This window comes from Loxodonta africana, chromosome 2, assembly GCF_030014295.1.
Source record: "Loxodonta africana isolate mLoxAfr1 chromosome 2, mLoxAfr1.hap2, whole genome shotgun sequence".
NCBI classification, from domain to species: domain Eukaryota; kingdom Metazoa; phylum Chordata; class Mammalia; order Proboscidea; family Elephantidae; genus Loxodonta; species Loxodonta africana.
In genome coordinates this window covers 106,248,574-106,275,357 of record NC_087343.1, presented here as the reverse complement: position 1 = coordinate 106,275,357, position 26,784 = coordinate 106,248,574, and the positions used below count along the sequence as shown (strand labels likewise).

Here is a 26,784-nt window from a genome sequence, read left to right as displayed (position 1 = left end):
GACTTCTACATTTCATTTTTTGTCAATCCCTGTTTCTCAGTTCAGCGTGTGCTTTCTTCATCTTTTCCTATTACTTTTTTCTTTCCCCAAACGTCTCGTACATGCTGTACCCATTGCTGTCGAGTCAGTTCCGACTCATAGCAACTCTGTAGGATAGGATAGAACTGCCCCATAGGGTTTCCAAGGCTGTAAGTCTTTACGCAAGCAGACTCCCGCATTTTTCTCCCTCAGATTGGATGGTGGGTTTGAACCAGTAACCTTTCGGTTAGCAGCCAAGCGCTTAACCACTATGCCATCAGAGCTCCTTTCTGTACATGCTACCAAATCCAAAAAATCCAATTCCTTTTTTTTTTCTTTTTTAATATTTTATCATGTTTTAGGTGCAGATCGTTCCATGCCGTTGGTTACAGTTTTTACAATGTGTCAGCATTCTCAGTATTTCCATTCTGTTTTTTTGTTTCCATTTATCTGGCTTCTCTTCCCCTCCTTACTGTCTCAGCTTTTGGGTAATTGTTGATAGTTTGGCCTCATATAGTAAATTGTTTAAACGAACACATTACTTATAGGTTATGTTGTTTGTTTAATAAACCAGACTTTTATTTGACTGAAACGTGACCTGCAGAAATGGGTTCAGTTCCGTGTTCAGAGGGAAAACCATCTCTTTTTTCTCTGAAAATTCAAACTGTTTAGCTGGAGGTTTAATAGTAATAGGTATCTGTTTCAGGGCTTTGAACTGATTAGTTCTGGTTTGAACCCTTGCTAAGTATTTGCATTTCTACCTCAAACCAAACTCATAGCCGTCAAGTCTATTCCAACTCGTGGTGACCCCGTAGGACAAAGACTGCCCCATAGGGTTTCCAAGGAGGGCCTGGTGGATTTGAACTGCCAGCCTTTTGGTTAGCAGACGTAGCTCTCAAGCACTACGCCACCGGTGTTTCCATTTTTACCCCAGATGCAGCGAATCAGAATCTACATTTTAACAAGCTCTGCTTAAAAAAGAAAAAAACTACTGCTGCTTGTGTAATAAAATTTGAGAACCACTGCTCTACTAGTGGCTCTCAGAATTGGTTCCTAACCAGCAGCATTAACATCCTCTGGGAATTTGTTAGAAATGTAAATTCTCAGCAGGGGTTTGAACCAGAAGGACCAGTTTCAAAGCCCCGATTTGGAGAAAGAGAATCTCTCCGTGGAGAATTTACTAATCACAGAATTTCCTATGATTATGACTAAACTAAGTTACTGTAAAGTACTTCAACTTAATTTTAACCAGGAAGAATAAGAGAATTGTACATGACTTGAGACTTTCAAAGACATACAGGCAAACATTAATGGGAAGTTGCTTCTTTATATACTGCTTCAGTAGTTGCTTATTTAAGATCTAGGTGATAAGCTATATCTGGTACTGATTTGTGTTTAAAATTCAGAGTATTTGTGGTGAGGGGATAAAGAAAAGATGGAGGAAACTTTTTTTGGTTTTAACACATTTTATTATGAAGAATCTAAAAAATATACATAAATAGAAAAGTTTTAATCCCAGTTGTGATCCTTAGACTAGCAGCATTGGCATCAACGGGGAGCTTTTTAGAATGTAGAATCTTGGGCTCAACCCCAGACCTGCTGAATCATAATGTTTATTTTAAGGAGATTCAAAGGTGATTTATATACATATTAAATTTGTGTGTATGTGAAGGACTTACTGATGAATATCGAAGACTACAGCCTTTGGTATGGATTGTACTTCAAAATAAAGAGAACAAAAATCCTCACAACTGGACCAGTAAGCAACATCATGGTGAACAGAGAAAATACTGATGTTTTCAAGGATTTCATTTTACTTGAATCCACAATTAATGCCAATGGAAATACCAGGCAAGAAATTAAAGAGCATATTGCATTGGGAAAATCTGCAGCAAAAGACTCTTTTAAAGTGTTGAAAAGCAAAGATGTCACTTTGAGAACTAAGATGCACCTGACCCAAGCCATGATATTTTCGATTGCCTCATGTGTATGTGGTGGCTGAACAATGAATTAGGAAGATCGAAGGAGAACTGATGCCTTTGAATTGTAGTGTTGGTGAAGGATATTGAATATACCATGGACTGCCAGAAAAATGAACAAATCTGTCTTAGAAGAAGTAGAGCTAGAGAATTGGAAGTGAGAATGGCAAGATTTCATGTCATGTACTTTGGACATGTTATCAGGAGGGACCCGTCCCTGGAGAAGGACATCATGCTTGGTAAAGTAGAGCAACGATTGTGAGCGTGGCGTAGGGCCAGGCAATGCTTCCATCTGTTGTACATAGGATTGCTGTGAGTTGGAACTGGCTCGACCACACCTACCAGCAACAGCAGCAGAGTCACCCGGAGTCGTTCAGCATCTTGCTACTTTTTTTTTTTTAATTGATGTGGTCACACATGCTTTTTATTTGCTGGGAACCCTAAGGAACAGCCATGCCAGAAAGAAGCTGGGTGAATTTCTTCTCTCTGCTGTGTGCCCCCAAGTCAATTCCAATTCATAGGGACCGTGTACGACAGGGTCATCTGTAGTCTTCACGGAGGAGCCCTGGTGGTGCAGTGGTTAAAGTGACGAGCTGCTAACAGAAAGTTCAGTGGTTCAAATCCACTAGCCGCTCCGCGGGGGAAGATGCGGCAGTCTGCTTCCATAAGGATTTATAGCCTTGGAAACCCTATGGGGCAGTTCTAAACTGTCATGTAGGGTTGCTGTGAATCATCATTGACTCAACAGCAATAGTTTTTTGGTTAATCTTTACGGAAGCAGATTGCCACATCTTCCTCCCGGCAGCTCTTAGTTTGAACTGCCAACCTTTCTGTTAGCAGTTGAGTGCTTAACTATTACTCCAGGCCTCCTTTGCATCTCTCTAGAAATAGTAATGATGGCAACTGATGATTATTGAGCTCTTTCTCTGGGCCAGGCATGGTGCACATAGTGCACTGTGCGTTACATGGATTACCACAATTCACTCTCACAAAACTATTATAACATACACAGGAAGGTGGGTCCCGCTTTTCGGATGAGAAAACTAGTTGTATAGCCATTTTTAAAACCTTTTTTTAAAACTATTAACTAAACTCCAGACTTTACTTGGATTTCATTCTTTTTGTTCTGGGATTCATCTAGGATACCACATTGCGTTTAGTTGTCAAGCCTCCCCTCTCTCCTCTGATCTGCAAGAGTTTCTAAGTCTTTCCTTTTTTTTCATAACCTTAATAATCGAGGTGTACTAGACAGGTATCTTATAGAATGTCCCCCAATCTGGGATCATCTGATGTTTTTGTGAGGACTAAACAGAGATTGCGTTTTTGGAAAGAATACTGAAGAGGTGCAGTGTGCTTCTTGTCGCATCATATAGGGAACTTAATACCCATATCACATTACTGATAATGCTAACCTTCATCCCTTGATTAAGGTACTATCTGCCAGGTTTCTCCACTGTGTAGCTCCTGTTTTTCCATGCCCATACTGTGTTCTTTGGAAACAAGTCGCAAAATCTATATAGCTCACTGCCAAGGAGAATAGGTGGGAATTTTGCTCCGGTTCCTAGAAGGGGGAGTATCTGCATATTTTAAATGGAGTTCTGCTGTAAGGAAGATTTGTCTTTTATCCGTCATTTGCTTAACCATGTACTTATATCAGCATGGATGTATGTATATGTATTTTATAGTTGGGATTATAACCCAGTACGTTACTTATTTTGTTGTTCTAGTCTTAGTCACTGCGAGCTCTTTCACCTTGGCTTCTGTGTCCTTTTTACGTGCTCCCATTCTTTTGTTTTTGAACACGTCCTTACATTCTGGTACTACAAGACGCTCCAAGTTCATCTTGTATTTCCCTTGCCCCAGCCTTAGAATCAGTTGTTTATCCAAGGATCCCTGTTTATTTATTTACTAAAATTAATTAATTAATTTTTTATTTAACAATGTTTTGCTGTGTTTTTGGTAAAACATTACACAAGAAATCAGGTGCCCGTTTAATGATTTCTGTGCATACCGTTCAGTGACATTGTTATGTCTTTCACAGTGTGTCAACATTCTCATCATTTCCATTCTGGTTGTTTCATTTCCCTTAATGCTAGCCTCCCTGCTAACCGCCCCTGCCCCAATCCTCTTTTCTTTATATTAAAGTGTTGACTGACCGTTTGGTCTCATACAGTTTTTTTTTGTAAAGAGCACAGTACTCAAGGGTGTAGCCGTGTTTACTATTTTTGGAAAATGTTATTAGAAACCAAGGTCTGGGAGCTGGGTATGCTAGTCGCTACTCAGGTGTCACGGTTTCTAGGCCTTTTCAGTGGACAGAGCTAGCTAATATATGTATATATACTAAGGGATGCATATACATGTATTTCTGTTGTTCTTTATGTACATACTAAGGTAAACATGAGTTAATATGATATCTCCAATTCTAATCCAGTACAGTCGCCCTTTGGTGTCCTCTGCAGAATTGGTTCCAGGAACCCCTGCAGAAACCAAAATCAAGTCGCTTATGTAAAATGGTATATAATATTTGCATATAACGTATACATATCCTTCTGAATACTTTAAATCATCTGTTAGATTATTTATAATTCTAATACAGTGTACATAGTTGTTTCATCACAATTGAAGACTTGCTCTGGAAGGTAGCCTTTCTCTACTGTGAGTTCCTTGAGCTCTTCTGGGAATGCTGTTGCTGCCTTGGCATCAGCCACTTGTCCAGTGATCCTTTAAGTTCTTGAGGCCGTAGCAGTTTACATAGCTAGCCAGCCATCCCTTACTAGCCTTAAACTTATCCTCGCTGTCCTCAACCCCCTTAAACTTAGCATTTGAGGGATTGCTTTGACCATTTAATTGCTTTTTTGGAGCCATTTTTTCACAAAAATAAAGGTGCACACAAATAGCGAACTAATAAGATGTGAGGCAAACAGCACTCAGTGAGTGCTAGAGAGAGGCTGAGGATCATGAAATGGCAGGAGGCAACAGCAGAGTATGCCTACACATCGATTCATTTGTGTGGAATCAGCATAGTGCTTGGTGCTTGGCAAATTCAAGTATTGCTTTTTGGAACTTTTTTTTTCCCTGAATATTTTCCATCTGTGGTTGGTTGAATCCACAGATGCGGAACCCATGAATACGGAGGGCCAACTGTACTACATTGGGCAAATCTGCTGCAGAAGACCTCTTTAAAGTGTTAGTTAAAAAGCACAGATGTCACCTGGAGGACTTAGATGTGCCTGACCCAAGCCATGGTGTTTTCATTTGCCTCATGTGCATGTGAAAGCTGGACAACGAATAAGGAAAACCAAAGAAGGATCGATGCCTTTGATTTACGGTGTTCACGAAGAATATTGAATATACAATGGACTTACAGACGAAGGAACAAATCTGTCTTGTAAAAAGCACAGCCAGTGTGCTCCTTAGAAGCGAGCATGATGAGACTTGGCTTCGTATACTTAGATACGTTATCAGGAGGGACCATTCCCTGGAAAAGGACATCATGCTTGGTAGAGGGTCAGCGAAAAAAAAGAGGAAGACCCTCAACAAGATAGAGCGGCACATTGGCTACAACAACAGGCTCAAGCATAGCATGGATTGTGAGGATGGTGCAGGACCAGTGTTTCGTTCAGTTGTACATCAGTCAGAACTGACTTGATGGCACCAAACAGTAACATGGTTCATTCTAACCTTCCTTTCTTGCTTATCTGTAACTTTAATCTCTGATTGTCGGAAACCTGCCTCCCACCATCCACTGTCTGCTCACTTAGCCTCAGTATACATGTAAAGCAGTTTCAGAATTTTCAGCTCCTCTGCCCATCAAAAGCATGTACAATGTTTATGTACGGTTTAAAGTTCCTTTTATATTTAGCCTTAACGGTTTTCAGTCAAGACACTGTTTTCCAAAGTTAATCAAGATAATTCCTTTTGTCCCCACCTCATTCAAAGTGGTTATGTCATAAATTTGTAAAGAAGTTAAATTCATTTGTCATGGTCTGCATTTCATCCTGGGATCCCCACTCATCCTGGTTTTTTTTTTTTTTTAAAAGCATATATTACATTTACTTTGTGCTGTATTATTCCATGGGTTCTGACAAATGCATAGTCATGTATTTTCCACTCTAGCACCATACAGAACAGTTCCTTCATCTTAAAATTTCCCCTGTCCATCCTAAACCCAGTATCCTAGGTCTACTCAATCAGAATTTTCATTTTAACAGGATTCTCAAGTGATTTTTATGCATATTAAATTCATATGCATATATATGAAGCTATATTCACTTTGAGTCACCAAGCATCTTACTATGTTTTAAAGTTATAAAGTGAACTTCATAAAGTTATAAAGTAAGCCTGTGATAGGTGGGGAGCCCTGGTGGTGCAGTAGCTAAGAGTTTGGCTGCTAGCCAAAAGATCAGCAGTTCGAATCCACAGCCACACCTTGGAAACCGTATGGGGCAGTTCTCTTCTGTCATATAGGGTCGCTATGAGTCAAAATTGACTCAATGGCAACAGGTTTTTTTATGATAGGCAGTAATGGTATAGCCATCATTGGTTAAGTGAGATACTTAAATTCATTGGGCCATACAGGCAAGTAAGGTGAAAGAAAATGTGATGGGCAAATTCTGGAGTAATGTTATAGGCTATATGGGGAGGTTTTCATGGAGCTCTTTAAGTTTTGTAATCTTAATGTTGAGAAATGATGTGGTTTGGGGAGAAAGGAAATAAAAATTGTATATGTATTTTCAATTCTGAAGAGTAACGAAGAGGAAGGTTTTATGAGATCATACTTCCCCAGTAAAGAAGTACTAAAAAAAAACAGAAAGTACCCCAATAAAGAGAATATGCTGGACATCTTAGTTTTCTAGCTCTTTACTCTGAGGTTTATTCAGGGTTATGCTGAAGTTTTTGTATGGCTTAGTCCTAGGTAGAGGAAGGAGAAAAAGGGAAAGCATAGCAGAACATTCAGGGGCACTTTCGCACTATATATGCTTTTTCAGATACTGTCCCATTTGCTGCTGCTTTCATCTTTGAGAAATACATGTATTGAGAGATACCCAGGAGTGTGTATTGCTCACATTAATGGGCTGGTCAGAACCACTGTTTTTAGGGAGAGTCCCCAGGAATCTATTGTACCAGAATCGACTTTAATTTTTTATGTGCAACTAACAAAATTTTGTTTGCAATTTTAAGTATATTATTTGTCATTGTGAAACGAGGCGACTGTTTAGTCAAAAGTGAACTTTAAGTAAACCTTAAACTGCATTCTAAACTTTGTTTGGTCTGAATAGATTAAGTAAAGCCTAAATTATCATCGTGATTGAAATAGACAAATTTTGGCCAAACATCATTGGCTTCTTGCGTTGAATGTCTATGATGTCTCAGAGCTGAGGTATAGACACAAGGATAGTGGGGAGTTAATTTCTTAATAAAAATTACTCCAGTTAGCTATTTCTCAGTTCTCTTATTGTTGAGAAATAACTGTTGTTCAGCAATACAGTTCTCTTTCCCACGTAATATAGTTGACTGATAAACTACTATGTGATAGTTACTGTGAGGTACTCAAATTTGAGTTCTTTTAAAACTTAGAATCAAAAAAACATAAGCCTTCACCAGTTTTTGTAGTTATCAGGTGGATGTGTAAATGCAGTGAGATACAAAGTGCTGCGGTAGTTCAGAGATAGGAGAAGGAGGTTTGGAACATAAAGACAAATGTTTAACGTTGGCATAAAGTGCAGTATTAGAATGAAGCTGATTTTTAGAGTCATACATATGGAAAGATATTTTCCAGATTTTCTCGAACCTTTTATAGTATTTTATCACTTGTAGTAAAATGGATATTGTTTGTAGTGAGATGGATAATAAATTCTAATACAGTGTAATTTATAGAATTTAAAGATGGATCTGATCTTAGTATTTATGTAGCCGAACCCTTCTCATTTTTCTGAATAACTTGATTTAAGCTAATGTATTTTAAACAGTTGTAATCTGTTAGTCACAATCAAAAAAAAATTTTTTTTTATGAAGGAAATAATGTAAAATAGAATACGAAGTATAATATTCCTCTTATAAAGTATTATTTCAGACTTTTTACTTGGGTGTGTATTGGATCATGATGTAAAATGTATTTGTTACATAGGTCATGGTTGAGAAAGTTTGAAAGCCATTGCCTTTGTCCACCCAGTTTCTCATTAGTTCTATGCATTTACTCATTACCTACTACTTTCCAGATGATATTGTCCAGTGGGTAATGGTCTATAAAAATAACGAAAAAAAAAAAGATCCCAACTTAATGAATTCCACGATCTAGTAGGCAGAAGATACAGGCATAATAATATTGGGAAGGAATTGTTAATAACACATGAGCAAAATATTGTTAGAAAGAACACAGGCTGGGACAGTGATGTATGCCTGGGGAAATCGGGAAAGGGTAGCTAAAGGATATGATATTTTTGAGTTTTGTCAGATGCTTAATTTAGCCCACTGGCAAGGATACCTTGCCAGAGGTTTAAGAGAGGAGGTATATGTATTCCAGGCAGAAGGAAATATATGTGGAAAGGTATGGAGGCTCAACTCTAAAATCACTTCTTCTGTGAAGCCTTGCCTTTGATTCCATTTTCCCGTCTCCAGTTCCTCAATCTGGAATTGACCCATCTTTATTTATTTGATTCTTACAAGTTTTTCTTTTTCCCATGGTGACGACAACAACCGCCTTGTCCCTAGTAGGAATCCATCCATGCTGGATACTTGTTAGTTGAAGAGCTGAGCAAGTAAATTCAAATTAAATATGCAAGTAGCCTGTTCTTTCAAAAATGTTTGCCACACAGCCATTATTACAGTGTAAGTTAGAGAAGCAGTTAAGGTGCTCTACCAGAGACCTCTAAACGCAAGTACTCACGTAAAATTCTTTTTTGCCTTCATGTAATAGCCTAAAGCGGGAAAGTGAATTCTGTCTTTTGCGGTTATCCAGGTACGCTTCCATTGGGTCAGCCCTGCCATCTTTAACATAAGGCTTCTAATGCTTCAGTTGTTGCCATTTCTAGCCAGCAAGAGCAAGATGGGAATGTGGAGGGTTTAAGGCAAACCACTTCTTTTTAAGGTTATGACAGAAATATCCATCCCATTGGCCAAAACTGTTCACATGGTCACATCTAGCTAAAAGAGAAACTGGGAAATCTAATCTTTAGCTAGGTAGGCATGTACTAACCAAATCTAGCTGGAGGGAGATCTACTACTTAAAAGGCAAAAGAAAATTGATAAGTCGGGGTTTTGGGGAAGGGACAATGAATAAATAGCTTTTTCTGTCATGGATGTTAAGGAATATTCTTTTCAAATTAATTCACTGCAATTGTTCTAGGAAATTAGTGGCTTTTATTCTTACGAATTTTCAGTTCTCCACGTACACTTGTTGTCATAGTGTTGTTTTACTGCTTTCTTCACTTAGCCTTCTTGAGCCTCTGTTTGTTTGTTTGTAAAATAAAAATGAACAAATTAAATGAGAACTGAATGTCTGGCATGTTATCATTTCATCATCATCATGTCTTCTTTTCCCCCGTTAAGTAATTTTATTTTGAAAAATTCAGCGTAAGTATAGGTTTTATCCGTAGAGATTTTATGTATTTATGCTGTTAATTGTGGCAGTTCAAAGAACACCCAAAGCAAACTTTGAAGTAATGGTTCTGATCTTGGACTCAGGAGAACAATGATTTTTTTTTTTTTTTTATCTCTAGTAGCTCTCTATTGCAGACTCCTACTATATGTTAGGCAGTATGCCTTACATCTTTTTTAATCTTCACAGTAATCCTGTTTTTTATTACGTCCATGTTGCAGAAACCAGAGGCTCATCTAATGCATATACGGGCACAAATATAGTTACAGTGAGAAGAAAGGTTAGAGATAGAAAATAATTCATGGTTGAATTTGAGAACACTGTTAGTCCTGGATCTCCCCCACAAGTGTCTGTACAAAAATTCTTTCAAAAGCTCCCACAAAGAAGCCCTTTTGAATACATTGATGCTTAAGCAGTAGTTAAAGGGGAGAGAAGGGACAGACATAGAGTGAGAATTTTGTGCAGTATGCTCATTCTTTAGAATAAATAAAATTATTTGATTTGTATATGTGTAGCTCTATTTGCAAGGAGCTCTAGTGGCACAGTGGTTAAAGCACTTGGCTGCTAACCAAAAGGTCATTGGTTTGAACCCACCAGCCGCTCTGCGGGAGAAAGACGTGGCTCTATTTGCCAGGTATGTAGTACTGTACTAAAATATTTCAGCGGAAAGTTTATCTTCTGTCAGGGTATCCTGTAGTATCCCCTTTCCTCTTCCCGAAATCTACTCCCTCTAAGTACTGCTACCAGTTTTTGAAAAAGTAGGGAAATGAGATGAACAAGAAAGAAAATCTTTTTGTGCTAGTAACAAAAGAAGTAAACAATGGGTACATTAATTAATAGAATTAAGATGAGAAATCATAGCTCTGAAGCTTTGGTACAGGTAGCCCAATTTACATGTAGTACACGTAAGCAGTCTTTTTTTATTCTCTAGTGCTGCCATTTTGAGATGTTCTTTTCATACCCCTTCACTACCCTCACAGCCACTCCACACATCACTTCCTTGACTTTTTCATTCTACTCCAAGGTTTATTAGAGTAAGTTTCTTCTATTGGTGATCTGGTGGTAGGGAAAACAGCTACTTTTTGCTACCATTTTCTTAGAAAGTCATTTATTATTGTGTACGTTTTTCCTTTAAGTTCTATTGTAAACTAGTTCCCGGTTCCTGTGATTACAAAAGCGAGGAATACCTGAAGATTATTTTTTCCTCTGCTATAGGAGAATCTTGGTTTATTTCCTTGAGAACCCATTGTTTTCAAGCATACAGTATAGGTCTTAATGTATTAATTCACAAATTTGTTTTCAGTTTATTATGTCAAGTGCAGTGCTAGAGATTAGGGATACAGTTGTTAGGTGGAACACCTCCTGCATTCATACGAGCTTATGTTAAGCATGTATTATGTGCCAGACACTGTGTTAAGTGCTTACTTTATATTTGCATTTATTACCTATGAAATACAGGTACTGTTATGATCCCTGTTTTATAAATGAGGAATATGTTGTATGGAGTGATAGCAAGGGAGAGTTTAATCAAATACTTAGTTAAGTCTGGTATGGTACTCCAAAGTGTATTAAGTGCTATGAAGGAAATGTGTACTCCCCTATGAGTATTGGTGAGAAGCCTTACGAGGTCTAGGAAAAGCTCAACTTGAGAAGTGAAGGAGGAGTGGAGTAGAAGTACTAGGGGAGAAGTTGGAGTGGAAATAGATAAGCTTTCCAGGTAGAGAGAACTGCTTGTACCAAGGCTGAGAAGTGGGAAAGAACATGACAAATTCAAGGGCTGAAAGAAAGCAGGGAGGCTGTAGGAGGCAGAGAAGGAGATGGGAGACTAATTTGAGATGAAGTAGAGGTAGGTAGAGGTCAATCTTAGTCATCTTATCCCCAAAACAACAGACAGCCAATAAACAAACAACAACAAAAAAAAACCCATGCCGTGGAGTTGATTCCGACTAATAGCGACCCTATAGGACAGAGTAGAACTGCCCCATAGAGTTTCCAAGGAGCACCTCACGGATTTGAACTGCTGACCCTTTGGTTAGCAGCCATAGCACTTAACTACTACGCCACCAGGGTTTCCAGACAGCCAATAAAAAAAAAAAAAAAAGCTTTAAAATCAGCCTTAGTGCAGACTTCCCCACAGGGTTTAATAAGTCTGGGATGGAGCCCACCAATAACCGGTTGTTGATTTGATTTCCACTCATGGGGACCCCATTGTGTGAGAGAACTGTGCTTCCTAAGGTTTTCTATGGCTGATCTTTCAGAAGTCACGAGGCCTTTCTTCTGTATTGCCTCTGGGTAGACTCAAAACACCAACCTTTAGGTTAGCAGCAGAACTTTAATTGATCTTGCTACCTAGGACTCCAAGGGATGGGGCCCAGGAATACGCAGTTAAATTAGGGGATGATGGTAATCTTAGTGTGGACTAGAATTTGAGAAGCAAATTCCTCTAAGCTAAGCCATAGGTATATATATATGTAGTATTTCAGTTACGTGGAACTTGTGAAGGGTGAACTATTGAAGATAACGTTATTAAAACTCTTAAAAATTTAACCTTAGAAGTAAAAAATGAATTTCATTTTTCTCATTGAACAGAGTATTAATTTTTTTTCTTCAGATCACTCAAGTTATTAAGAAGATTGATTTACAGTAACTTTAGGATTACTGGAAAATAACATTGGCCTCTTTACCAAAAGAAGCTATGCAGATGTGAATTTTGCACACTGAGATTTATTTTTCCACTCTTTTCATGCTTTAAGTTGCAAACTTTGAAGGAAAAGCAGGAGGGCAAAACAGGGAGCTCCTCCTAGCTGAGTCAGCCCCCTTAAACAGCCTTCTAGGAAGTACAGTACACTTCTGCTTATGTCTCATTTGTAAGAACTTAAGCTTGTGGCACACTTAGCTGCAGGAGGTTTGCATTATCCACTGTTTTATACTAGGTAGCCATAACATTTGGATTTCTGTTTTTAAGGAAGTAAGAAGACATGTTGAAGTAGCCAACTAGCATTTTCTAAGGCAATTGTTATATACATTTGCCATTTAATTTCCTTAATATTTATCTTTACCTTTTCCGGTCTCTTGAGGAAAAGTTTTATGTAGTTCTCCTATTTCTACCTGCCTATTTTGCCCATTTCCTTGATTGATAGTGTATATTTTTATTCTTCCTATCACTTAGTGTTTACTTACTTGCGTGTTGTATTCATTTGACTTCTGTGGCTTTAAATTTCCTCATCTTTGTACCTTTTACTATCTGCAAATGAGATTTCATAACAATGACTATTAATGAAGGAAGCTTGTAGTATTGAAAAAATATTTTTTATTAACTTTTTTATTTTGAATTAGTTTCAGATTTCAGGGAAGTTTTAAGAATAATACCAAGAAATTCTTTGTCTTTTGCCCGGATTCACTAATTTTTAGCTTTTGCCACGTTTGTCTGTTACCATTCGTTCCTTATAGCACATTATGTATATACATGGTATATATTTAATACATATTTATTTTTTGTGAGTCATCTCAGAATAGTTTGTAAAATATGCTCCTTTACATACCAGTACCTCAGTATTGTGTTTCCTAAAACAAAGCTACTCTCTTACATAAGCACCGTATAGTTGTTAAACTCAGGAAATTTTTTATCGGTACCATACTTTAATCTTCAATTTGTAGTCCAGTTTCGACAATCATCCTAATTATTTTTTACTACAGAGTCCAGTCTAAGTTACTACACTCGACTGTTGTGTGCTCTTTAACCTGGAACAGTACCTCTTTCTTTGTCTTTTGTGTATTGACATTTTTAAAGACGAAGGCCAGTTATTTTATAGAACATTTCTCAATTTTGAGTTGTTCACTTATTATCAGATCCAAGTTATCTCCTATCCTATGCATCCCCAACCAGAGTATTGTGTTAAATGATACATCGTTCTCAGAGGTATCACATCTAGAGGCTCATAATGTCTGTCTGCCTCCTGCTGGTGATGTTCATTTTGCTCATCAGGGCAAAGTGTCTGATTTCTCCACTATAGTTTCTCATTTTCCCGTTACAACACATAAGCAGTTTGTGAAGAGATACACAAAGCCATACAGATATTTTGCTTATCAAACCCTCCCCCTCGATTTAGCATCCATTGATGATTCTTGACTGGATCAGTATTTTCTATGGTGATTGCAAAATGGTAATTTTCTACCACTGCTACCCTGTCCACATTTATCAGTTGGCAGTCTACTCTAAGGAAGAACCCTCTTCCATTTGTCTGCCTGTTTGTCTGTCTGTTTACCTATCTGCCTACCTACCTACTTAACCTGTTTATCATCAGCATGGACTCCTGGATTTCTTTTTTATTTAATGGGTAACCTTTACAGTCTTTATGTCAGATTTGGCCAGTAGAAGTCCCTTCAGGGTATCTCCTGTGTCTTTTTTTTTTTTTTTCTCTTTGTCCTTTTGACATGCTTCTTCCGTATTTTCTTTCCTTTTTTTTTTAAATATATTTTCTTACTTTTTGGCACAACAAGACAGTTTAGGCTCATCTCGTACCTTCTCTTTCTCAACCCTAACAAAACCAGAAAACCAAACCCATTGCTGTCGAGTCAATTCCAACTCATAGTGATTCTGTAGGACAGAGAAACTACCCGATAGGGTTTCCATGGAGTGGCTGGTGGATTCGAACTGCCGACCTTTTGGTTAGTAGCTGAGCTCTTAAGCAGATTCAGGTGTTTTTTCAAAGAGCTCTAGTTTCTTACCTTGCTGATTAGAAACCCACCCCTGTTTATATTTCTAATACTGTCGTAGTTATCTAGTGCTGCTGTAACAGAAATACCACAAGTAGACGGCTTTAACAAAGAAGAATTTATTCTCTCACAGTCTGGTAGGGTACAAGTCCAAATTCAGGGTGTCAGCTCCAGGGGAAGGCTTTCTGGAGGAAAGTCTGTGCCATCAAGCTTCCCTTGGCCTAGGAGCTTCTCTGTGCAGGAACCTCAAGTCCAAAGGGCACACTCTGCTCTTGGCGCTGCCTCCTTGCTGATATGATGTCTCTGTGTCTCTCTGCTCACTTCTCTCTTTTATATCTCCAAAGAGATTGGCTTAAGACACTGTCTGATCTTGTAGATCTCATCAGTATAACTGCCACTAATCCATCTCATTACATCATAATGATAGGATTTACAACACATAGGGAAATCACATCAGACGACAAAATAGTAGACAGTCATACTAGTCTGAGAATCATGACCTGGTCAAGTTGACAGATATTTTTGGGGAAACACAGTTTAATCCATGACAAGTAAAAACCAAACCCAGTGCCGTCGAGTCGATTCCGACTCATAGCGACCCTATAGCACAGAGTAGAAATGCCCCATAGAGTTTCCAAGGAACGCCTGGCAGATTCAAACTGCCGACCCTTTGGGTAGCAGCCATAGCACTTACTCACTATACCATAAGGGTTTCCCCATGATAAATACCCAAAATAGAGACATTACAATAATAACCCTTTGCCAGTAGGCTAGCCTCAGGCTGTTTGCCCTGATTTCCATCAAAATGATCCCTTCCTAAAGAATATAAAAGGAAAGATTCCTGCTTTTTTAAAATTTTTGATTTGTTAAGCAGTTTTGACTACCTGGAGGAGCCTTAGGATAGCAAATGGTTAATACTCTTCCCTCTAACCAAAAAGTTGGAGGTTCGAATCCACCCAATACAGCTTCATTGCCATCAAGTCGAATGCTGACTCATAGCAACCCTATAGGGCAGTAGAACTGCTGTATAGCATTTCCAAGGCTGTAAATCTATATGGGAAACCCTGGTGGCGTAGTGGTTAAATGCTACGGCTGCTAACCAAAAGGTTGGCAGTTCGAATCTGCCAGGTGCTCCTTGGAAACTCTGTGGGGCAGTTCTACTCCGTCCTGTAGGGTCGCCATGAGTCGGAATTGACTCGACAGCAGTGGGTTTGGGTTTTTTAAATCTATGTGAAAAGAGACTGCCACATCTTCCTCCAGTGGAGCGGCTGATGGGTTCAAACGGCCACCCTTTCGGTTAGCAGCAGAGTGCTTAACTGTTATGCCACCAGGGCTACTAGTCCACCCAAAGACGCCTCAAAAGAAAGGCCTGATGATCTACTTCTGAAAAATCAGCCATTGAAAACCCTATTGAGCACAGTTCCACTCTGACAAATGTGGAGTTTTATGAGTCTAAATTGACTCAACAGCACCTGCTTGGTTTGTTGATAGGTTGATTGATTGGATCCATCTTGAATGACTAAACAAGATATAATTAAGAATACAGGCCCATAATGGTCCCCAGAATTTCGTTGTTCATCCATCTACTTTTCAAGTATTTATTGAACACTCACTTGTGTAAGGTACTATGCCGCGAACTTTGGAAAAAAACATACAGTGCTTTCAAGATGTTTTTGGTCAGTTGAAGAGACACTCTGTGCTTTAACTCTTCTAACCAATTAGTTCAACCACTCTTTCTTCTAAATGTTCCCAGATTACTCTATCAGGCTTGATTGTATCTTCAGTGCTCCTCATAGCACCTGGATCAAATATCTTAAACGTAGCCCAGAATAGTATTTATTGGTTTACGTGACTGTCTCCTTATACCAGCTTACTTCTTTAGTGGCAAAGACGTTTGTCTTTCCCCTCTGTCTCCCCAGTTCCAAACACATAGTAGTACTGAGTAATGTTTTTTTAATAAATGAAAGTCTTTTTTTGTTTTGTTTTTTTACCTAGTGAGTTGAAAGAGAAGTAAAATTGTGTGTCAGGATGAAATACCTTCTCTATAATACTCTTGCTGAAATTTCTCTCAAGGGACTCAAGTAAAATTTGTTGTTGTTAGATGCCATCAGGTCAATTTCGGCTTTTAACGACCACATTCAACAGCATAGAACTGCCCCATAGAGCTTTCTAGGTTGTAATCTTTACGGGAGCAAATTGCAAGGTCTGTCTCCCTTGGAGCTGCTGGGTAGGTTCAGGTTGCCAGCCTTTTGGTTTGTAGCCAAGCGTTTAACTGTTGAACCACCAGGGTTCTTTAAGTAAGTTAAAAAAATGAATAAATAATACTATGCTGTTTTTATGAGGCAGTTCAGTGGTAGAATTCTCAGTTTCCATGCAGAAGACCCAGGTTTGATTTCTGGCCAGTGCGCCTCATTCTACTACCTATCAGCGGAGACTTGCGTGTTGAACAATAAGCAGAGCTTCGAGATCAAGATAGGCTAGGAAGAAAGGCTTGGTGAACTTCTGAAAATCAGCCAGTGAAAACCTTGTAGATCACAACGATCCGCCCTGCAGCCGATCATGCGGCTGGCCCAGGAGTAGGCAGTGTTTAGTTCCGTTGTGCGTGGGGTTCCCGTGAGTTGGGGGCTGATTTGATGGCAGCTAATAACAACAGTGCTTCTTTTGGATATCAGAACCATGTGACCAGAGAGTAGGAAAAAATAGTGACAAAGATGATCTTGGTATCATAGCTTCTCAGAAAATTTAGTAAATTTTTATTTACTAAAACTTTATGTAGAAAAACATTTATTACATTAGATTCCTTGATTTAAAAACATAGATATGCTTGTCAACATTTATTTAAGCTAAACACTGTAATTTATATCTAACTTCGAGAATCAAAAGTCTTCCAGCAAACTTTTGTTTCTGTGCTTCCATGCAGAAACTATTAGCTCCTCCTCGGCATTCATCAATTCTTCCTAGTTGCCCTTTCACTCAGTTTCTGACATGGCCATTCCTATCTTGTCACACAGCCTCTTAGTAGTTGTCTCTGCCCCTTTTAGGCATGCCCCATATGGTTTCCTGTGGTAAAAATCTGTTACTAAGTTGTAATCCAGTCTCTTAATGGCTGTCATTACTCATTGCCCCTCTTGGCCATGCCTCATATGGTTACCCATGGTCAAAACTTCAACCTCTTGATGGTGCCTGGCTACAACCCATGACTGCCCTGACAGGGAACACAACAGAGAACCCCTGAGGGAGCAGGAGAGCAGTGGGATGCAGACCCCAAATTCTTGTAAAAAGGCCAGACTTAATGGTCTGACTAAGACTAGAAGGGCCCCAGAGGTCATGAACCCCAGACCACCTGTTAGCCCAAGACAGGAACCATTTCCAAAGCCAACTTTTCAGACAGGGATTGGACTGGACCATGGGATAGAAAATGATACCAGTGAAGAGTGAGCTTCTTGGATCAAGTAGACACGTGAGACTATGTGGGCAGCTTCTGTCTGGAGAGGAGATGAGAGGACAGAGCGGGTCAGAAGCTGCCCAAATGGATATGAAAATAGAGAGTGGAGAGGAGGAGTGTGCTGTCTCATTAGGGGGAGAGCAACCTAGGAGTATATAGCAAGATGTATATAAATTTTTGTATGAGAGACAGACTGACTTGATTTGTAAACTTTCACTTAAAGCACAGTAAAAATTTAAAAAAAAAAAAAATTCAAACTTTTCCCGCGCTGAAGCACTAGAAACTTTAAAACTGACCAGAAAGTCCACAGCACAAGCAGACCCCAAGACCCCACCTTGCTTGCCATTCAGAAACCTTTTCCACAGTTCAAACTTATTGTTACCTTGTTCCCAGGTACCAAAAAAAAGAAAAACTATAAACTCCTTGTCTGGCAATTGGGGAGTAGCATTTCTTCTAAATTTGCAGTCTATTTTCATGGCATAATATCTCCATCTTGTGGCGTTTCTGAAAATTACAGCAGGAAGACATGAAGCTTTTGTTTTTACTATATATAGCAAAATGTATATATATAATTTATATGTGTATATATAGTTTATATATACATAAACTGTATTACCCACTGTTTCTCATAAAACCGAATGAAATTAGGTCAAAAGCTGAGTACCATGTGTACTAAGTACTTAATACCTCGATTTTCAACAGTTCAAAAGTAAACAGCATGTAAAAAATGGCCTTGGGGGGTAATATTAATTTGCATAATCAACTGTTTAGTCCATACCATTTATAGACTAACCTGGAATGAAAATTAGTAATTGAAGAAAAAAGATAACTTTTCAGTGAGCTGTTAATTACTTTTACATTTGTGTATAGAGGTTAGGAAAGATTGTGAGAAACTGCTATTATTTCAGATTTATTACTGTGGAATCATGAGATGTTTAAATGATTTTCCCAGAGAAGTAGTCTTACTGATTTCTTTGTAGTAAATTATAATTTATTATAACTTATTTAATAAACTGCATTCCCCTAGAATGCTAGAACAGAGATAAAAACGTTAAAGCAAGTAGAAACTACAAATAAGTTCCTTTTTTTCCACCTGGTACTGTGAGAATTTTCAACACGTTTTAACCCTTTCTTGACACAGTTCCTACTTTGTAATTACTATAGCGTAATAGCCCTTTAAGAGTAGGGACCCGTCTTAAACCTTTCATCTTCCAAAGTTTATAACCCAGGATCCTGTACTTGGTAGATTTCGTTCAGTGCCTTGAAGATGGCAGTCTTACTGCTTATGTTTTAGTCAGTACTGTATTAAATTTATCAACTATGTCAGGTATTACTGTAGATTAACCAACATTGATTGCTTTTACTGTTTGGCCATAGACAGTTGAAATAAAGAAAGAAACAAGGTTTAATGATTTGAAGCTTTCTTCTGAGTCTTAGGAAAAGTTAAATTCCTAATGAATTTTGTTTATTTTCAAATTTTAGCCAGTCGGATGATGATTCTGGGTCAGCTTCAGGCTCTGGATCTGGTTCGAGCTCTGGAAGCAGTAGTGATGGAAGCAGTAGCCAGTCAGGTAGCAGTGACTCTGACTCTGGATCTGAATCAGGCAGTCAGTCAGAGTCTGAGTCAGACACTTCCCGAGAAAACAAAGTTCAAGCAAAACCACCAAAAGTTGATGGAACTGAGGTAAAAAATAAAATAGCCAATGAAAGATAGGTTTCTTGTGTTACTTCGGAAAAATTTATAGCATTTCTTTATACCATTCTTAATCTAACTTTTAGAAAAGACATTTTAAACATTAAAAATTTACTTTTAGTCATTCTTACTCAAATTGTGGTTAAATATCAGAATTAATTGGCTTGAGTGTACAGTCTGAAATTATAAAGCAGCAAGTATAAAAAAAAGCGTGTATATACATACACACCAAAATGAAACCAAACATATTGCCATCAAGCCAATTCCTTACATACATATATACATACAACGTTTTGCCTTTCTCTGGGAATTGAGTTTCATAATATTCAGTGTTTCATAGATAAAAAGTAAAGGCTTTATAATGTCCATGTGTTAATCTTACATGATTTCCGTTTTCAAGATCTTCTGAGGATATACTTTATTGTTAGTAGCTGGAAAATTTAGTGGAACTCTGCTTCAGCACAGATGCTAGGTAGACTAAGCTAAGGACCATTCTCTTTGAAATAAGCTGCTATACGATATACTAAAATTTTTCTATACCTCATAATAGTATACAGCAGTATTGTCCCAGGGTGGTGCATACAGTTAATGTGCTTGGCTGCTAACCAAACGGCTGGAGGTTCAAGTCTACTCAGAGGCTTCTCAAACGAAGGGCCTGGCAATTTGCTTTCAAAAATTCAGCCATTGAAAACCCTGTGGAGCAGTTTTACTCTGACACATATGGGGTCATCATGAATTGGAATTGACTTAATGGCAACTGGTTCGAGTTACTCAGAGAACCAGCCCATGATGAGATAAGACACTTGGGCTAGAATATGTAAATCAACACACTGATTGTTTCATGGAGAAAAATCTTGCTACCAAAATGTAAAATAAAAGCCAGCTGAACTAAAACATTGCTTGGTGACATAATTGATTTTCATTTTGACTCAAGCTCTTCATCCCCACCTCACACCGATTTAAACAATAGTAACCACACTTTGAGTAGCAATGTTACAGCATGTTATCACTTTGTCAGAATAATACTCAACACCAAAGAGAATATTGACTAATATCGTCTATCTGTGAAGCTCAGCACATTGTAAATGTTTTTATATACAATGAAAACTCACCATTTTAATTATATTTCAGTTCATTGTATTATATATAATAAGTAGGGAAAATAGTCTTAATTTAAAATTATTATCTGGAGCAGTTCTTTTCAGTAAATTAACTTTTTTTTTTTGTTTTCTCAATACCAATTCGTATTTCTATTATAGTTTTGGAAATCTAGTCCCAGTATTCTGGCTGTTCAGAGATCTGCAATGCTCAAGAAGCAGCAGCAACAGCAGCAGCAACGTCGAGCTTCATCTGATAGTGGATCAGAAGAGGTCAGTTTTGACTGTGAGATAGTCTTTTGAAATTAGACATGATGCCTTATTTAAATAAATAGGTAGTTATGAAGTTATTAAAAACAGTAAGTGCTTTGAGTGACTAGCTAGGGTAGGAAATAACTATAACTTTGAAATACTGACAAGCTTTTATGCAATAATTCCACTTTTGGGGGCTAATCGAAAATACGCAATGAGGAATTTGTATATATTTGCTCATCACAGCAAAATTAGAAATAAACTAAATGGGAAACATTAGAGAAATAATTAAACCTGAGATATACATACACATCTATATCCACAACACACATATGATGGAAAGAATATTATACCATTAAATCTTTTGCATACAATATGAACACAATTATCAACATAGAATATTTTTTAAAGATTAGACTACAGCTACAAATGGTGTAGTTCCTTCGTGCATGCAAACATAGAAATGCACATGTGTTTGCATCAAAGCACTCAGGAAAGAACTATATCAAAAACTATCTAATGGGGAAGAAAAATATTATTTCAAAATTTGGCATACCAACAAGGACCCTGTCCTAGCTGTCTAGTGCTGCTGTAACAGAAATACCACAAGCAGATGGCTTTAACAAAGAGAAGTTTATTCTCTCACAGTCCAGTAGGCTAGAAGTCTGAATTCAGGGAGCCAACTCCAGGGGTAAACTTTCTCTCTCTTTCGGCTGTGGAGGAAGGTCCCTTGGGCTGGGGGCATCTCAGCACAGGAACCTCAGCTCTAGACTCTGCTGCTTTCTTGGTATGAGGGTTCCAACTCTCTGCTTCCCTTTCCGGGGAAACTGCCATTTACATTGGATCAGGGATGTGGCCTGAGCAATGGTGTTACATCGCACCCTAATCCTGTTTAACCACAGGCAGAGATTGTGATTTATAACACACAGGAAAATCACAAAATGGAGGACAACCACACATGGCCTAACCAAGTTGACACATATTTTGGGGGGAACACAATTCAATCCGTTACAGACCCCTTATCGTGTCCATACCAGGCAAATACGGTTTCAGAGATGGTAGATTTTAAGGCTTTATACAAAATAATGACATTGTAATACTTATGTAATATCTCTATCTTAATTTGCAATAAACAAGTTATCAAATTAATTACTCTAAGCTAATTAATGGTGTAAATATAACAGAATGGAAGAAAAAAAGTATTACAGTTACTGTTACTAAAGTGAATGTTAAATAGTTTAGCAAATAAAACTTTGATAATGGTTAAATTCTAATCATTAATGACACTGTGTTTATTTTTCTCTGCAGGAGTCCTCTAGCAGTGAAGATTCTGATGACTCATCAAGTGAGATCAAAAGGAAAAAGCATAAAGAGTATGTCATTTTGTTTGAGTGACTTTTTTCATATCAGGAAAATCCTAATTCTTTTGTATTTTCTTCCCTTGTGCAAATTGTTACTAAAAGTAGACATTCTGTAAATTCCTGGCTCATGGCATCTTACTAGGTTATTTTGTCTTTGTCTTTGACAACTTGAAATTGTATCACCTATTTCCTATCATCTTCTCAATCTTATATATTTTGAAATTTTAAAGATGTGCTTAGTTATTATATCAGAATATGTTAATAATTTAGGAAACAGGAGTAGAGGGGTGACTGAGTGATTCTGTCAGTTTATGTTGTTAGCTATCCTTACTGCGCATCAGTATACGAAATTTGCATTATCTCTAGAACCCCTTTAGAAATTCACTACAATTTCCTGAAGATCATGACCAAGAAGGCGTTAAGAATACTTCACATTCTCAATTCATACATTTAGGTGGCCTATTTTTGTTGTTTACTTTCGTTTTTTTTCTTCTTACTTCAAAAACATGATTCCATTGTCATGGCTCTCGTTTTTCTGTTTGTCTTTTATGTTCTACACTTTCTCTTTGGTATATCTGGGTTTGGATTTATTGTTTATCCTACAGGACTCATGGGTCTTTAATGAGGAGATTCCTATCTTTTAGTTTCTGAAAATTCTTTCATTGTACCTTTGAATATTTTTTTCTTACTCTAAATCTTCCTGGCATTCCTATTAAATAGGTAAATTTTAGATCATCCGTTGTGTCCTCCATGTCTCTTATTGTATCATGTTCTTTTATTCCTTTTTTCCTATGTTGTATGCTGGTTGATTTCCTCACATCTGTCTTCTAGTTTACTAAATTTTTAACTACCGTGTCTCATCAGCTATTTAACTCCTCTACTGAGGTATTAATTTCTAAACTTAGCATTGATACAAGCAAAGAATATTTTTTTAAAAATGAGTAATTTGAGATGATGGATAGATTTATTCATATACTGAAATTATAATTTATAATTTGTTATGATTAAAATGAAGACTTTTTCATAGATGCTGCCTATTTGCTACTTGCAGTAACTCTGAAAATATCTCAAGATAAAAAGGAATTTGCTTCTCTGTTGTTTTTATATAAACCAGATTCTATCATACGTGCTTCCTTATGAAACCACTAATGTAGTGATACTTGATACAAGAGATGGAGGGCAATGGAACAGAAGCAGTAGCTGTGAAAACAGGAGCTAGTATATATAAGAACTTAAAGTTTTTAGTTTTTCATTCGAGCTTTATGTTATAACAAAATACTGACACGTACATCTGGTATTTTTAACCTGCCTGTAATTGGGAATGAAATAAACTAGAGTAATGAATGTAGGCAGTCATTGAATGTTGGTTGAGATGAAAAAATTATCTTTGCATTTGTCTCTACTGTATTTTAAGTTTTTTATCCCCCCCCCAATGAACTACTTTTAAAATCAATTTTTAAAGGTATATTTTTAAAAATTGTATTCTTCAGAAAATTAAAATGAAAGGGATCAGAATCTCTTTTTGTTTTTTTTTCCTTTGGAGAGGAGAAATACAATAAACGATGAAAAAAATTAAAACCCTGTGACTCTTTAAATTAGCATAATGTTTTCATCCACAGTGAAACTCAGAAACATTTATTGCAGTTCATTGAGGTACACCTAAGTGATTAACACCACTCTGGAGTTATGGGAGAAATCTGTGAAAAATATTTTCCAGAGTTTTTCTTATTGTACAGACAGTTAATATTTAGTATAGATGAAAATATATAAAGAGAGAGCTCTGGTGGCACAGTGGTTAAGAGCTCAGCTGCTAACCAAAAGATCAGCAATTCAAATCCACCAGCCACTCCTTGGAAACCCTGTGGAGCAGTTCTGCTCTGTCCTATAGGGTCATTATGAGTCAGAATTGACTTGATGGCAGTGGGTTTGGTTTTTTGGTTTTATATATATATATATATATATTTTTTTTTTTTTTTAATACAGTGAAGATTGGCAAATGTCTGGTTCAGGATCTCCATCTCAGTCTGGTTCAGATTCAGAATCTGAGGAAGAAAGAGACAAAAGCAGTTGTGATGAAACGGAATCTGATTATGAGCCAAAAAACAAAGTCAAGAGCAGAAAACCTCAAAATAGGTAAATATAGTATATTCTCACTTTGAAGCTGAAAATTGTAGATTGCAGGAGGTAGTCATTCTTTTCGTGTATACTTTTTCACATCTTGCTTTATGCCAGTGTTTCTGTAAAACACCTGTATTTTCCTCTTCCATTTCCTAGAACAAAGTCAAAAAATGGGAAGAAGATTCCTGGACAAAAAAAGAGACAGATTGATTCATCTGAGGATGATGATGATGAAGAAGATTATGATAATGACAAAAGAAGTTCCCGTCGCCAGGCAACTGTCAATGTTAGCTATAAAGAAGATGAAGAAATGAAAACAGATTCTGATGACTTACTCGAAGTTTGTGGAGAAGATGTTCCTCAACCTGAAGAAGAAGAGTTTGAAACAATAGAAAGGTTTATGGATTGTCGAATTGGAAGAAAAGGAGGTATTTTTTTAAACAAACATACTTATTTTTTGACTATTTAAATAATATTCATCAGAATAAATAATTTCTTGACAGTTTTTCAGTTTTGAAAGCCAAGAGGGTGGGTTTTCTTTTGTTCTACTTGTTTGCTTAAAAAAACACACTTTGCTTAATTTTACTGTCTTCTTCCAGAAAGTATCCACCTGATCCCTTTCCATATATTATGGAAAACTAAGAAAATTTCTAACTTGTGTATAGTTGAGTTTCCTATTTGAAAACTTCCAATTTCACAAATTGGTTTTTGAAAATTTTTTTTTCTTCTTCTCTAAAATGTAGCAGTGGCGGTAGTAGTATCATCAGAACCTATCTAACTTCATAGGGGATGATAAGAATCACCATCAGCTCAAAGCTGATTCCCATGAGGTGAAGGTCAACCATACCTCCACTTTGCAGTCTTTTTACCAATTCTAACACAAGCTGTCCCTCTCATGTCACTCTCTACTTTTCTTCTGGTTTTGATAATCCATTGCCATGGCCACACAGAATTCACAGACCATACTTACAGTTAAGTGATTTATTAAGGAACAGGGTACAACTTCGGATTAGGATCAACAGTCTACATACATCTCAGGACCAGGAAGCATGTAGGCAAAGTCACCCTTCTTCACTGCAGAACAGCTCTTTTAGCTCCTCTTGGCTGTGTAGGCCCCCACTCAGCCCCCTCAGGACAAGCTCCTCTTGGCCTTGTTGTCTGTTGCCACTAGCTCTGCCAATGGACCTCTTACGGGCCTATCACCATCTTCAGTGTTACACCCCTTGACCCTTGTTATAGCTCTTTTAGGAGGTTTCTTGCCCCTGCTCTCCCTTTCTGCTGCTTCTGTCTTCCTTCTGCTTCTCTTTCTGTCTCAAAAATCTCTGGGGCTGGTTGCTTAAATGTACAAACTCATTATCAATTTCAAGGCATGGTACTCCCACTAGGGCCACAAACTGAGAAATCCACTTTTGGTAGGCCACAGACACTTCATTTGCATAGTAGGATACAACTCACCTTATTTGCATAGCCCACTGAGCAGTCCCTGTGAGATACATACCAATCACAGGGTAGGCTGCAGCCCAGGACTGGATAGAAATGTATCAAACCAAATAGTTTACAGCTCACCCTGGAAATGCCAATCAACCTAGCAAAAGGAACAAACACTCTAGGGTAGGAAACTAGGGCGCAAAGGTAACCCTCAGAGCCTAGGGGAAAAATCTCAAGCTGTTTTTCCAAAGAACCAAGGCAAAAGGCCACACAAAAGAACTCATTTCACCACACCTTCTATCTCAAATATGTAGGCTATTTTTATTTTGAAATGTTTTTAAAGATGACTTTTTTATTATTTTAATTTCCAGTCAGTGATTTCCCAAACATCAGTTATCATAATGTTTCTATAATTTTTCTATTATCCTAGATGTGCCACTGTCTTCTAGTTTTGGTTTTTCCTAATTTTAAAACTGAGGGGACAAAATTAGGTAATTTATTAAAGTCTTTGCAGTTCTAAATGTCTGATTGTAAAGTTTTTCAAAGATGGAGTTTTTTTTTTAATATATGTGTTATATAACTTTCCATAAATTCCTGTACCCTGATATTTATGTAATTACTTGAGAGAGTACATCTTTTTGTGTTAATATACTTGAGTTTTTCTATTTTAAGGTGATAATCCTAATACAGAATTACAAGGAAAGACTTGTGCTTTGCTTTCAGCTACTGGTGCTACAACAACCATCTATGCAGTTGAAGCAGATGGTGACCCAAATGCAGGATTTGAAAAAAACAAGGAACCGGGAGAAATCCAGTATTTAATTAAATGGAAAGGATGGTCCCATATCCATAATACTTGGGAGACAGAAGAAACCCTTAAGCAGCAGAATGTTAGAGGAATGAAAAAATTGGATAATTATAAGAAAAAAGATCAGGAAACAAAAAGATGGTAAATGTGCTTTATACCGTAGTAAGCTTTTTTTTTTTTTTTACTAATAAAAAATACATAGTCAAGATTCAAATGACAGTCTAATACAGTTATTTATCTATCGGACTATTCACCTCAAATTAAAACTCTTA

The 26,784-nt window shown here is 37.5% G+C and overlaps 1 protein-coding gene across 6 annotated transcripts in view; it reads left to right on the top strand.

The window, feature by feature from the left end:
- The window catches only part of CHD1 (chromodomain helicase DNA binding protein 1), an 89,413-nt gene that overhangs the window by 6,557 nt on the left and 56,072 nt on the right, over positions 1-26,784 (top strand). For all 6 annotated transcript variants that reach the window (XM_064274371.1, XM_064274375.1, XM_064274362.1 and 3 more), the window contains 6 exons: positions 19,238-19,439; positions 20,708-20,818; positions 22,106-22,170; positions 24,142-24,291; positions 24,433-24,704; positions 26,428-26,653. In XM_064274371.1, the coding sequence (XP_064130441.1) occupies positions 19,238-19,439; positions 20,708-20,818; positions 22,106-22,170; positions 24,142-24,291; positions 24,433-24,704; positions 26,428-26,653 (1,026 nt within the window). The remainder of the gene's footprint in view (positions 1-19,237; positions 19,440-20,707; positions 20,819-22,105; positions 22,171-24,141; positions 24,292-24,432; positions 24,705-26,427; positions 26,654-26,784) is intronic.